Source organism: Neovison vison, chromosome 3, assembly GCF_020171115.1.
Source record: "Neovison vison isolate M4711 chromosome 3, ASM_NN_V1, whole genome shotgun sequence".
NCBI classification, from domain to species: domain Eukaryota; kingdom Metazoa; phylum Chordata; class Mammalia; order Carnivora; family Mustelidae; genus Neogale; species Neogale vison.
The window spans coordinates 31,575,524-31,590,449 of record NC_058093.1 but is presented as its reverse complement, the minus strand read 5'-3'; the positions used below and the strand labels follow the sequence as shown (position 1 = coordinate 31,590,449).

At 39.5% G+C, this 14,926-nt stretch overlaps 1 protein-coding gene across 2 annotated transcripts in view; it reads left to right on the top strand.

Moving 5' to 3' along the window:
• EPHA4 (EPH receptor A4) overlaps positions 1 to 14,926 on the top strand; it is a 144,239-nt gene that overhangs the window by 7,129 nt on the left and 122,184 nt on the right. For both annotated transcript variants that reach the window (XM_044241685.1, XM_044241686.1), the window contains exon 4: positions 1,463 to 2,126. In XM_044241685.1, coding sequence (XP_044097620.1) covers positions 1,463 to 2,126 — 664 coding nt within the window. The remainder of the gene's footprint in view (positions 1 to 1,462; positions 2,127 to 14,926) is intronic.

Sequence of the window (14,926 nt, the reverse complement as noted above, 5' to 3'; positions counted from 1 at the left end):
TGAAGATCTATTTTTGGATTTACATGAATTTCCCCCAAATAAGTAAATTACTGGTGATTTATTGCTTAGCGGATAAAAAGAAATTTTAATCACCACAGGGCACTTATTCCTCCCAGTTCCAACTTTCATAATGGTAGCAGATGAAAGGGATACCAAGTTTATGCAGTATAGTCCTTCACACAGTAACATTTCCATCCATTAATAGTTTTCCAATGCACAGATGGAAAACCCGTTAAAAGATACATTATGGTTCTATGTACTTCATTGGATTGAATGGAGCTTTAAGTGGAGCTATTACAGAATATGAATTTTTTTAAACTATCTTTTTTCTTCTAATTATATTCATGTGTTAGATACTTAAGCTGATTTATACCAGATCTATATAAATGCATTACTGTAGATACTTGTGAAGAATTGGAGGCTGCTTACTGGCCTAGAGGAGCCCCCCCCAAACAATCTTGCTGCTTTTAGGATTATTTTTTTAAAAAGCTGTGGCAAGAGGTGAGTTTTTACTACTCTAGTCACAGTGAGTTTGGATTGTCCCACCCTTAAAATCTTGATGTTACGAAATAGATCACAAAGGAAGCCCTACCACCCTCCTCTAGTTTTCTGGAGCTTTCAATCACAAATACCCCCTACGATTTTATTTTAATATCCACATAATATTTAGAAGCAAAGCATGTGTGCATTCTTGTTTACTTATGGGTATATGTTTTAAAAATAAGGATACACAGACTTTTTCAATTAAATACGTTGGTCTGGGAAAGTGTTTCATTGTTACAAATGACAGTGGATTTGAGAAATCCAACCATAAAGTTTACTCTCTATTTTCCCAGGATTACCAAAACCAGAAGAGTGAGATTTTCCTTACCCCTTTAAAGAATAGTGACAGTGCCAAAAAAAAAAAAAAAAAAAAAAAAAAAAAAAAATTTTTTTTTTTTTTTGACTGACATTTTTTTTTAGGTATTAGAGAGCAAAGTTCTGACAGGAGCAGCACTAATTAACTGATAATTGTCTTCCTTTGGCAAGCTTCTTTCTTCCTGCTCTTAATTTGCAGGTCTCTGCTCAGTTGTTGAAACAATACACATACTAGTTTTTCATTTATGAGTAAATTTGAACTGTTGCCACTTGAAAGTGTAGCTGTTGTAATAGGTGAGTCTGAGGTTGTTAGACCACCACAAGGACCTGCTGGGAACTCATAAGCAAAAGATCTCGCCAGGCCTCTGGATTGTAGGCAAAAGAATGAAACCACCACCACAAAAACAAAACCAAAAAAGACCACATCCCCAATAAAATGCTGTCTTATCTCCCATAAAGTGTTTTGTTAGTGAGGGTTGGTTCTCAGTAGTTTCATTCCTCCCTGAAACAAAAATCGTCACTGTCCTATGAGGGGAAAATAAAATTGACAAATCATAGCAGGGGGACATTCTGTAATTGATACATTTCCTTTGGATCTTTGCAGTGGGAGGAAGTGAGTATAATGGATGAGAAAAACACACCAATCCGAACCTACCAAGTGTGCAACGTGATGGAACCCAGCCAAAATAACTGGCTGCGAACTGACTGGATCCCCCGAGAGGGGGCCCAGAGGGTGTACATTGAGATCAAGTTCACCTTGAGAGACTGCAACAGTCTTCCGGGTGTCATGGGAACTTGTAAGGAGACGTTCAATCTCTACTACTACGAATCAGACAATGACAAAGAGCGTTTCATTCGAGAGAGCCAGTTTGCCAAGATCGACACCATTGCAGCCGACGAGAGCTTCACCCAAGTGGACATTGGTGACAGAATCATGAAGCTGAACACCGAGATCCGGGATGTAGGGCCACTGAGCAAAAAGGGGTTTTACCTGGCTTTTCAGGATGTGGGGGCCTGCATCGCCCTGGTCTCAGTGCGTGTGTTCTACAAGAAATGTCCGCTCACTGTTCGCAATCTGGCCCAGTTTCCAGACACCATCACAGGGGCTGATACATCTTCCCTGGTGGAAGTTCGAGGCTCCTGTGTCAACAACTCAGAAGAGAAGGATGTGCCAAAAATGTACTGTGGGGCAGATGGTGAATGGCTGGTACCCATTGGCAACTGCCTGTGCAATGCTGGGCATGAAGAGAGGAATGGAGAATGCCAAGGTAAGAAGAGCCATATTGTACTTTTCATTAGGGCTTAGTGCACGTAATTAAATCAGAGATGAGACTAAATGGAGTAAAGCCAGTAATTAGCAGCCCCGGTGGGATGTGGTGGGACAGAGGGGGTCTAATGAGTAAGTGCTATAGCTCCAGGTGGCGAGGCTAAGACGTTTCTAATACTGACAAAATAAATGATGCTATGTAATCAGCAGAAGGCCAAACACATTTGCTAACAGGCACTTAGATCTGAACCGGCTTGATGTGTCCTCTGAAATGTAAATGAACAAGCTGAAGAAACAGACCTGATTGATCCTTACTTAAAGAGGGCAGACACATTTTCCAACCCTAGTTTTCCCTATGTGTGGACCTGGTAAAATGGCAAAGACGGTGATATTTACCACCTCTTGTGGTATATTCATGTACACAAATGACTAAAATGTGAAGTAAGGATTCCAGTCTTGCAAATCCCTCTTGCTAAAAGTACAGTTCTTCAGGCCTCATGGACCAGTGTAGATGTGGCCCAATGAAACGGCATGACAAGGTTTCAAGTGCGTTCTGTTCCACGGAGCTCCCGTTGATAGGGTCTGCAAGTGACGTTAATCTTGATGGAAGACCTCTTGATTTCCCTGAGGAGGTGATAAACAGCTAGTGAGAGTCTTATTCGATCTGTGTGGTCAGAGGCAATAGTAAATTGTGGTCCATTTTGGTTATTGAGTTTTTGGAGAAATCCAGACTTTTGTATCATGTTAATTACTACTTACCACATTACTAAGGTGATTTTTTTTCTTTCTTAACCTGCAGTCGAGTGTATGCAATTCTTTCTTTCCTTATTTCCCCTTTCTGTGGAGTCGGTAAAATATTCTTCTTTGTAGCAGCTTTGTTTCCAAGTAAAAGATGAGAGGACTTCGTATTTATATGGATTGCTTGTCTTGTGTGTGGATTAAGGCTTAAAAAAATCAGTTATCCCAAGGTTGTTATTTTTACTTGCTGTTTAATTTTCGTGCTTATCGATAATCTGCTGCCACCAATCTTACTATGGTTACTACTAAACAGTGTACCTCTGGGCCCGACTTGGAACAGATCCAATTAATCTGTTCTCAGGGTGATTGTTGAGCTGTAGACTGATTGCCACATGGTTCATCTGATTTGGTGATTAAAGACCCTGAAATAACTGACTGCCAATAATTTGTCTGGCATTTCAACCATCTTAATGACAGAGGGGGATTTACTATGGGACAGTCCACTTCACAGACTGGAAATCAACAGTTATAACCTAAAGAAAGTTGCATTTTTGATAATTTGATGTCCTGGATTATATATTTTTCCCCTTTTATAGTTTATACTGTTTTAAAGTGTCATTTTTGATTTGTTAGTTATTTCCAGGAGTAGCTAAGAAGGAATGCTGTAAATTCATTGCAAATAAAATAATAAAGGCTGGCTACCTTTTCTGGTGACTCAGAGTAAAAAGGTAAACTCATAAATTGGAAAATTTTAAAGTTGGAATTTAAAGTTGTTTTCGGTTGTTTTTTGCAAAGATTCATTTCTTGATCATTGTGCTAGCTCTTGACTTAGCAACTGCTAGAGGAGCTGTACCAAATTGAAACCCCAAAATGTATTCTAGTCTTAGTATTAGAACATACGTGAGTGTGTTGTTACTGGCACCTAGATTGCAATCATCATAGCAGGTACGGTGACGTGAACAGGGTGAGGACCCTGTATCACGTTTTAGAGTGAATTATTCTGCCTTGTCGATTTTTGTAAGAGAGCACTTGCACATCTTCACATGTCAAGATTCTTCTATGTATTTAAAAAAGAGAGAGAGAGAGAGAACACCATTGTCTCCCATTTCCTGCTCTGGCATTAGTATATCTCTGTATCTAATGTCATTGATTTTCAATTGTTACAGAGCCCAGTAACTCATACATTGCTACACTGTGAAACTCCTTGACATTTTTACAACCCAAATTAGAACAAGAGGAGAAAAAGATGGAGGGGGAAGTGAATGTAAAGCCAATTGAACATTTTAGTGGTTTTCTTTATGGAAATAATCTTGGGAATTCAGTTAATCATATGGTTCATGGAAGGGTGGGGCTCCATGTTTTGGATTCAGTCTGTTTCTAAGCAAACGACTCCTAATACAATGCCAGATATTTAATGGAAGGGGAGGTTGATTGAGGCCGTGTTTTTTTTGAGAATCTTCATTGTTTTCTTTCTGGCTACCCAAGTATTTTCTTTGCTACTCATAAATGACTAACTCTTTCGAAAAGACATTTTTTGAACAAAATATTGCCCTTTGTTTATTTATTTTTATTTTTATTTATTTGACAGAGAGATCACAGGTAGAGAGGCAGGCGGGGGTTGAGGGGGAAGTCTCCCCGCTGAGCAGGGAGCCCGATGTGGGGCTCGATCCCAGGACCCTGGGATCGGGACCTGAGCTGAAGGCAGAGGCTTTAACCCACTGAGCCACCCAGGTGCTCCTATTTGTTTGTTCTTAATACTACCAGGTGGGCATTGCTGATGAATTTAGGGGGAAAGGAAAAACTTGGAATGGCAAGATTATTCAACTCCAAACCTGAGTGATGAATAAAGATGACTCAAGACTGTGAAAATCTTAGGAGTAATAAAAATGGTCCTCTTCATCCTTGACATCATTACTGGGAAGCAACCAGGTAGAGCAGAAAGAACACAGAGACAAAGAAATGTGTCTCATTGTGATCACATAAATAACTGTATGACCTTGAGCACAATTCTTAAGCCCTTTTCATCTATAAAATGAGTTGAAAATAATTGTACTTAGCTTACAGTCTTGCTGTGAGGACACCGTGATGTAAGGTTAGTAAAAGTCACCTTTTAGATCCTAAAGCATTAAACCGATGTTCATGCTAGCAGTTCTTTATTTACTCTGTTCTTCCCACAGTCATAGCTGTGGACTTCAAGGATGTTGAGTTGAACGAGCGAAAGAGAAGTTCATCCATCTCCCAGCCCCTCTTGGAAGTCAAGGCTAAAGATAGGAGGGAAGCATTGCCCTTGCCCTAACAAAGAATAATGTCTATTTTCACACTGCATGTTGAAAATGATATTTAGAGAATGTCATCTTATTTCTCTCCTGTCGGAAAGCGGACTTTCCTTGGAGTGAGAGAAAAGTGATTTGGGGGCGGGACCAGAAAGACCAGGGCGCAAAGAGAGCTTAAGAAGGGATATAAAGGGGAACTGGCAAGTCTTCAGAACTGTGGCAGCAGGTTCCTCCCCAATTGTCTTTTCAGTGGGCCTACTGTTGCCGGCCGAATGGGACAGGTGAAAGGTCACCCACTTCCTCATCCATCTTCCTTGGGGTCTGGGAGGTCAGAGTGAAGATGGATTAAGATCTTACATGTTTGACAAAGGATCTTTGGGCAAAAATGGCCAGGGTGGGTGGGGGCCTGGGGCGTGCTGTTGTTTGAATCTAACCCCCGTCAGCTGGGGGAGTCCTCAAGGGACTTTGGGGACAGAACGACACTTCCTCTTGGCGTTCTTCCCTCCAAGCAGTACATGCTAATGGTGCGGCGCAGGATGGCGCGGTACGTCAGAAGTGTCAAGAGGTGACGGCAGGCTTGCCCCCTGAAGCAGCTGCAAGTTCATTCTGTTCTTGAATAACATTTTCTGAAATGATGCGGCTCTGTCTCCTCGGGCAACGAAGAGGAGGAGCAGCTACTCCTCTGTCTTCTCCAGGAGAAGGCGGGGCCGGCGGGTCTCAGCGGCAGCTCCAACTCCCTGACCGGCTGCCCAGGGGTCTCGGCTCTGGTTAGTCGTCTGCCCGGGTCTCCTCAAACCTGGTCTCCTTTCTTTCCTTAGGAGAAAGCAAAAATACACCTCAGACCCTGGCCCTGCCCACCCCCCCACCCCGCCACCTCCCGCGTATACCCCCCAGGGAGGAAACGGTGCAGATGTTTTTAGAAGGTTGTTTTCATTACTTCGGGAAGATGAAACAGACGAAGAGAGAAAAAGATCCTTTAGTAACATGTTTTCTGCGTAATTAAAAAGCTGAAAAATGAAAGGAAAGCCACAGATTTACTCTTTGTGAAATATTAATAAGCACTGTTTTAGGGCGTATATATAAAAATGAGACTAAGTAAGAGAAAGAAGGCGTTCTTCTGTCCGTCTTCAAGCCAAAGAATGACAACGGGGACCAAGTCGAGCGCCACAGGAATCAAGCCTTGCTGAAAGACACATTGTTGCTGTAGATTGTTTGGGGTCCTCCATGTCCAGGACCTGTATTATATATCATTAATATATGATGCCTTCATAGCAGCAAAAGGTGTCAGTCAAAGCTCTTATGAGAAGGAACAAGACAGAAAATGCTTTGATGGCCATGAACAAGACGAGTTCAAATTTGGGCTCTGAAAAGAGGGAGAGAGTTTTATGTTAAAAAAAGAAAAAAAGAAAAGAAATTATTTTCTTTTTCCCACTCTACTCTAGAAAGACCTTAGGAGAAATAAGTACTGGCAAGGAAGCATTTAAACTATAGTTCAGAGAGATGCTGCTTCATATCCTTTCCACCTTTGAAATTTTTCTCCTACCTTTGAATCCTGTCTTTAAGTATCCATTGCTTGCATCACATGGCTGCTTTTATCTCCAGCTTTGAAGCTGGCTGTGATCACTGAAAGATGCAATTCTTTATATCCAAAAAGAGCAGGGTTTAATTATTGTGCTTTTTCTGTTATACTTTTTTTTTATGACTCCCCCCTCCGCCTGCACCTTCTTTGCGTGACTAGGGTTCTTTCCTGAGTGTGCATCGTGGAGTGGTCTCTGTTTGGGGCACGCCAAAGCATCACATAGGAATGACCTCAGTGAGGGACTTTTGAATATGGTACTTAAGCTTTGATGACTTATTTTACTTAACTGGGCTTCCTCGTACCTTTTAAAAATGAAGTAAGACATCATGATTCTGTGAAGACCTGAATCTTTGGAAAAAAGAATGAATGAATGGCTTCTCAGTTACTGTTTACTGTGCAAAAGCAGAGCTGGTTGTGATAGAAGTTTGACTTTCCTGTCATTGAACTTGACTACTAAAGGTTTAGGTTGTTTTTTTATCTCCCCCCCCCCTTTAATTGAAGAATTTCACATTACCAAAGAACAGCATACTTCAAACTCTTCAACTTTTTATGACTTTGCACTCTTTATAATTTATAATTGGCCAGACAGCTCAAATATTGTACATTACACTTGTAGTTTAAAAATATAATAGAATCAGAAGTAGAATCATCTTCTTAATTAACATCTTGATTTTATGAGGCTTGACTATTTATCATGGACATCATTCCACGTTAAAGGATATCTTCTTATCCTCTTATTCACTCCTCTTCATCCTTTATATCACCCTCCGTGGTAGACATGTAGATCTCTTAGTTTCTTGGTTTTTCCTGGCAATATTTTTAAATACTTCAATTTATAAACCAAACATGTACAAGTTTGCTTAAAAATCAAATGATGAGCCTCACTCTGTGACTTTCCTGGCTTTATCATGGACAAGTGAACTTAGCAAGCTTTCTTATCGTGAGCCACGTCCATGAAGAAGCACAGTGTGGTATAATCAGACAAGTAACCCCAGTGACGATTACAGAGCATAGTGGGGTCTCATTAAATGTTCATTGAATGAATGAATAAATAAATGCATAAGGAACTGTGGCCTGTTTCATATTAAACATTTAGTTGGTGGAGTAATGTTTCACGGAGCCAGGATGATATATCAAAATCTTGTGTGTGACTGATGTACTAATGAGGTCCTAGTTTATAATTCCTACTTCAGTTGGGTCTGAACTCTTTTCTTCGTGTTTATGAATCATCTCTACGCCTGACCTTTCAGGAATGTCCGCCATGCATGGGTTAACAGAGTTATTGGCATAAAATGGCTAAAAGCTGTTTTTGGAGTTAGAGACTTGGGTTCAGTTCCTGCTTGTGCTGCTTAACCCTTTGTGTGATCATGGACACTAACTTAACCGCAAATTCACAAATGTAAATTGGTGGTAATAGTACGCTATGTATGATACGCACACATAAGCCTGTATGCATGGAAAAAAGGATCCTCTGCTGTGTCTAGAATTACTAAGCACTTAGTAAAGTACATGGAAACCGTTGCTGTTAATTTTATTGTTGTTAGGTAGAAATAAATATGTTGATGGTATGGGTTATTGGACCAGTGTTGACCCAACAATGAAAGCAGTTCATTTAGGTTCCAGAGTAGAGGTATTTTTTGGGGGGAGGGGGGCGAGTGGATGGGGGAGAATGATACTACATAAGCAAGGGTAGGAGGCGATATGGAATGGCTGATCTTAGATGCATTGATTAGATCTTCTGTTAACCCGTGTAGTGATTCTCAAAGTGTGTTCTGTCTGGATTCCCCACCACCCTTTGTTGTAGTCTGCAAGGTCAAAAGTTTTTTTTTGTTTTTTTGTTTTTTTTTTTATTAACACTTAGCTATCATTTGCCTCTCTCTTACCTCTCTCTTTTTCATGAGTGGAGTTTTCTACAGGCTTCCTGATGTGTGGTATCTCATCAAATTGAATACAGAAGCAAATAGGGGACCCCAGCTACCCTCTATTAAAACAGACATTAAAGAGAGTTGGAAAAAAAGAAAAAAAAGTATTACTCATAAAGAATGTATTTTGGGAAAATAGTTATTTTTTCATTAACACGTATTATTTGTGTAAACATGTGATGGGCAACCACTGATTTTTGAAATGCCTTAATAAATAATAATAAATAATAAATTATTAATATTTATAAATAAAATTTCTCAATTTTATAAATAAAATTTCTCAATTTCCATTTCCAGTGGTAAATATTGGCAGCTTTAAGTCAGATTAAAAAAAAGTGTTTTGGCATCCTCAGTGTTTTTAAAAGTCTAAAGGGGTTGTGAGACCATCAGCATTTCTCTTGACAGGTCCGTTAAAATTTCAAATGACGTAAGAAAGTTTTGAAAACTTTCAGAATCTGGATGATGAAGGTAACTTAGAAGAGTGGCCTTTAATTTATTCAAACCTTTAAGATGTTTCTATAAACTTAGACTGCAGTTTGCAGCTTTTAGCCTTTTAAAGCTGTTTATCTGTCCCAGGAAGGTGGCTAGGTGCTCTTTTAGTTTTATTTTTGGGAGATCCAGGATCTTGCCTTGCGAGATGGCAGATTAAAGGAGGTCTCAGCTGTCCCCTGGACCCTGAGAGACTGTATCTTTTTCACTTCGGGCACAAAACCTTTTTCATTGTGTGCCTTACAGCTGGTACCTCTGAGCTGTTTTTGGGGAGGAGAGCAGGTGAGGTCACTCCGTTCCCTGATCCGAAGGGTAATTAATAGTCCCATGACTAAATGGACATTTTATGAATATTCAGGGTCTGTTTCGGCTTCTTGGGAAACAATCCTGTCGGAACCGCTTACAACTCCCTTCGGAGACACGTAGCGTTTTCTGGGTGAATGCGGGTCGTCGGCTGTCTGCCTAGGGTTGCATTTCCAGGCTGCGGAGTCTTCATTTGCATATTCTGTATGCGTCCTCATGCAAAACAGCACACCCATTTCCCCCTCGCACAAAGGCAGTAAGGGCTTCCTTTGGAAACTCCAGCCAAAATCTCCTTCTGTTTATGCAGAACCCAATGATTTAGACACCATGCAAATTAATTCGGTTTTGATTTGAATGCTTCCAGAGATTGGGGGCGGGAGCGTAGAGTGGACTGTTTGCACTGGGCTCTTTTTGGACACCCCCTCCCCCCTCCCTCGGGTGGTTGGTTGTCACTCCCCAGCTCCTTGCCCCTTGCAAAACAACCCAAGCCCCTGCTGCTCATTTTATTTTGACCTTTGGAAAGTAACCTAGTTTTGGTGAATCTTTTAGCTTGTCTGTTCAGTGACGCTTCAGCTGGAATCTTGCCGTTCTTTCCGAGTGGGAGGAGATGGCACTATTCAGATTATGCGAGGAATGTTTAGAAGTGTCCCAACAAAGGGCTTAAAAAAATTGTAAAGCAAAAAGATAAAATTCTTTGAAAAGGAATTGTCAGACCTCAGGAAGTTCTGAAAATAGGCTTCAGGTCAGTAGTGGGCTGGAATCCATTCATTCCTTCAACAAATAGATAGTGAAAGCATAGAACTGAAGATCTCCGTTGGTATTTTCATCTGTTTCAAATGGATGAATGAGTACAGCAGTCTTTGTACCTAGACTCACAATTAAAAGCCCTTCTCTTCGCTGGTGTCTCAGATAAATTTCTTTAAAAGGCATATTGGCTATAATTCTTTTCCTTCTTCATGTGTGCATTCTCTTTGGGTGGAACATCGTGTGGCCTTCCGAGTTCAGTCTTCACATCCCACCCAGGGTCTCCAAGTTGACCTAATCTTTGCTTTATTCCCCTAGACACTGCATACATAACTTCCCCACAGACTTCACCCTGCTTGGCCACAGCGCTGTCTTCAGAAGGTCATGATCATATGCATTCTATAAAATAGAAGAAGAGGACTTTGCATGAAATGTTTTTGAAGTTCAATTAGTTTTGAGCTCAAGCTAATTTCACAGGGCAGAACACGGGCATAGCCAGACTTCGCAGTGTAATTAGGAAGAGGCAGGGTCAGCTAAAACAACATCGAAATGTGGAAGAGCTTTGGTGTAGCTCCACACGATCTGACAAAGTTTGATGATGCTGTTCAAAGTCCATTTGGGATGGATTATTAGGGATTAAAGAACAGCAGAAGGCTCTGTACTTGGTGTGTTCTCTGGTGTCATTAGTGGATGAGAAAATTCAGCTGCTTATCTGGATCTTGTTTCTAAGGATGGATTTAAACAGACCCACACTTCTCAAAGGTGATCTTACTAACCTCTTCTTAATAAGTTACAGATCTCAAATTGCTCAAAATCCTTAAAATACCATTTGAAGTAAGTTGATTGATAATTATCATTTCCCCTACGTGTACAGATATTTTTTTGCAGCAGTACAAAGCTAAAGTACAGTTTCTTAATTACCCAGATAATCCTGTTTGCTTGTATTTTTAAACTATGAAGTGCTGGGTAATTATTCAATTCTTAATAGAAGGCAAATGGCAATGTAAACAATAATTAGGATGTTAGACAGACTAATGCGCTTCAAAGCAAATTGGATTTTTTTCATACTGTTCAGCATGATGTCCCATAAAGCTAACAATTTAGAAGCAAGGCAGAAAAGGTTCCATTTTGTTCATATTTTATGGCGTTATCTCTTCATGGCTTGTTTCCGTGAATAGCAGTTTGCCCCAATGAAGCTGGCTGTGCCCACGCCAAATGTTTCTGTAACAATTGCTTCCCTGCTGTTTGACATTTGGCTCTGTTCTCCCAGGACTCCAGATTGGTCCTTTGTCTGCCTCAGATCCCACGGGTCAGAGGTTAACAGAATACTGATTTCCTCCCATAATACCATGGCAGGTAAATATGGGCCAACCTCATCAGTTAAGACACAGCTCAGTGAGGAATGCAGTTCTCATGGGCTTTTGTCCTTAAGAACTTCCTGATTTAAGACACCAAGCTCCCTAGCTATCCTTTGCCAGGGCAGATCCTTCATCTTCGATACGGCATTTCCCATTGCTAACCATTCAGGACCCATAGGCTATCCCCAGAAATACACGACCTGGAAACTAGGAGCAGATCATTGCTTTGGATGAGTTAATTTTACAAACCTAATATGGTAATGCTTTGCCATCACTGCACACTTAATTGTGTCTTGTGGTCTTATCTGCACTGTATGTTTCATTGATGAAATAATAAACTGATGACAAAGGCGGTAGACAAAGATATTTTAATAATGGTGCTACTGCTCCCTCTCTTTCTTGTCTCAACTTCATGGTGTGTTGCTAGTTAGAGGTGTAATTAAACAATTTTATTTTCCATTTTTGTCATTTATAGAGACATCCAAGCATTCATCAATATCAGTGTCATTAATGTTTTACATTAGTTTAATTACGGAAGTCTTAATTTTTCTCCCCGGTATTAATGCAGGCGATCCAACAGACTATTTCCTACCTGGTTGCGATGCACACACAAGCTTTTGAAATTTAGGATAGGTTTCAGACTTTGCGGCTATTGGCTACCATCCATTAATTTTAGACCGCCTTTCTATATATGAGCTCTCCATTTCTAATTGGCCAGCCTCCTTCACGTTGCGCTGTGAACTTGACGCTTGGGTTCATTTGTTTTCAGTTCTAAGTGTTTGAAAAAGACATCTCCACTTTGAAAAAACAGTTTCCTTTTGAAGTGTCCAGCTTGGCAATGACTATAGCAGCCCCCGGGCAAATTAGCATGTTAAAAGAATGGATCAATACCTTTCTGGCCCCTCCATCCTTCTTACTCTCTTGGAGGGGGAAGAGTTTTGAAGAACCCTAGGAGGCCCTTGACAGATGTGCCAGGAGATTTCAAGAGGATTGTTCATTGCCTAGTTGGGAACATTGACAGTTTGATCTAGTGCCCAGACTGCGTCTTCGCTGGTCATTTGAAAACGGATGCAGGAGGCATTGACAGCTTGGGGAAAGCTGTAGCAGTTCATGTAATTATGGAGAGGATTAGAAGAAAAGCGTTGGGAGAAATAAGAGATCAATAGAAGGGCACTAGTTGACTGAATTCACCTTTAGCTGTTAGAGCACTCCATTTTGTAACATTTAGTCTGTGTGTGGAGGAGTATTGGATAGGGTTTATTTATTTTTTTTAAAGGGTTATGCAAATCTATGCATAAGGGGGGAAAAAAACAGTCACTGATTTTTGAGAGTGGACTTGTAGGTAATTAATAGTATAATGCTTCCAGTACTTAAGATGCAAAGGTGGCTAATTAACTAATGGGAAAAATTGAGATTTCATTACTCTGCTTTCTAAGGAGGTGCCCACAAAAGAAGTGAAGCTGAGAGTAGTATTTGAACATTCAGGCTTCAGTTTGAAAATGTTTTCTTTAGGAACTACCTCCCTATATCCTAGAATTTTTTGTTTTTGTTTTTCATTTTTATCTTATTTATTTATTTGAATATATGGTGTTTTACTAGTTTCAGAATAGTAACTTAGCAGTTCTGCATCCTAGAGTTTTAAATTGATGCTCATGTGAGACTCTAGTAAGCCAGTATAAAGCATGGTGGGTTTACATGAAAGGAACCTATGTTGATGGATAAATGAGAACATCATCTTTGCATAAAGGAAAAATATTGTAAAAAAGGTTTGAAGCAAATCAGCAGAAGCTCTCAAAGTTCTCTTAGATTTTGGAAGTCTCGGGATGCCTGGTTGGTTCAGTTGTTAAGCGTCTGCCTTCGACTCAGGTTTTGATCATGACCCACGATCCTGGAATCGAGTCCCACATTGGGCTCCCTCATCAGCGGGAAGCCTGCTTCTCCCTCTTCCACTCCCCCTGATAGTGTTCCCTCTCTTCGCTGTCTCTCTGTCAAATAAATAAATAAAATCTTAAAAAAAGAAAAAAAAAAGATTTTGGAAGTTTCCTTCACAGGGCAAAAACAGCAATTGTACTTAGCTTAAATAAACCAAGTCCATAATTTATTCTAACCTTTATGAAGGACTCTAGGATCTTCATTCACAAAACATTTTAACTCTAATTATTTCAGTAATTTTTTGAATAGGTTTTTGGTATGGCAAGAATCCTGCACTCTGATTTCCGCTGTTGTACTGAAATGGTTTTTTTTAAAAGTTCGTTGTTAGATCTTTCCTTTTCTTTTCCTAGGGAAATATAAAGTCATTTCTTGAGAAAGTAATGTCTGGTTTTATAAACATCACACTATTATCCTAACTTTAAAAAATGGTTATTCTAAAAAGAACCTCTCCCCGAAGAAAGAACTGTTGACTTCTACTATAGTTAATGACTGAAAGACACAAACTTACTGAGCTTTTCCAGTATTTTCCATTGGATCTTCTAGCTGGTTATCACTGATCTACAGGACATCTATTGATTTTTGTATGTTTACCTTGCATCCAATCTTTTATTGAACTGTCTTGTGAATACTAATAGGTTTTCAGTTAATTCTCCGGAGTTTTCTAGAGAACTAATAGTTTTGACTGCATGCAATTATATATATATTTTTCCCTTCTTTCTAAAAATTAGACCTCTTATTTCTGATTTCTGTCTTACCAACACTGGTCAGAATTTGCAGACCAGTAATAAAAACCAGTATAGGACTGTGAATATCTTTATTTTATGCCCAGTTTTGTTCAGCATAGTTTAAGTATGTTATGTGACTATTTTCCCTTAAGATCCTGTTTCCAGTTCCTAAACATTTCTCAGGAGTTTTAAATTGTGTTAAATTATTTCAGGTATTGCTTTTAGTTATGTGATCATTATGATTTACTGTATTTATAATATTAAAGATGTTAGATTTTTCTGAAAATGATCCATAAATTCTCTTTCATTTTTTTGGGGGGGGGACAACTATTAGTTGGCAGTAAGTTTTGATAAATGGTTTCTTGATTTTTATTTTTCACTGAAAATGGTGGCTAAGCATTCAAAGGATTTAATTTCAATCTGAACTTTATCACTTAAAATGTGATGATGGGCCAGTTACTTCAGTGCTTTAGTTTTCTCTGTAATATGGGGGTAATGATACCTATCCCATGAATAGACTTAGGGTGAATAATGAACATAATGTACATAACAATGCAAGTTAGTTTCACTTGGGAAGTGGCATCTGTTTAGTGGTCAGTAAGATGTGGAAATTGTAATTATTATTTTATTATGAGTCTTTAAAAATATTCAATTGATATTAGCCAGTATATCCTCTTTCTCTGTTTCTCTTTCTTGCTTTCCAACTATATGTCTTTCTCTTTCTCTGATCCTGTTCTT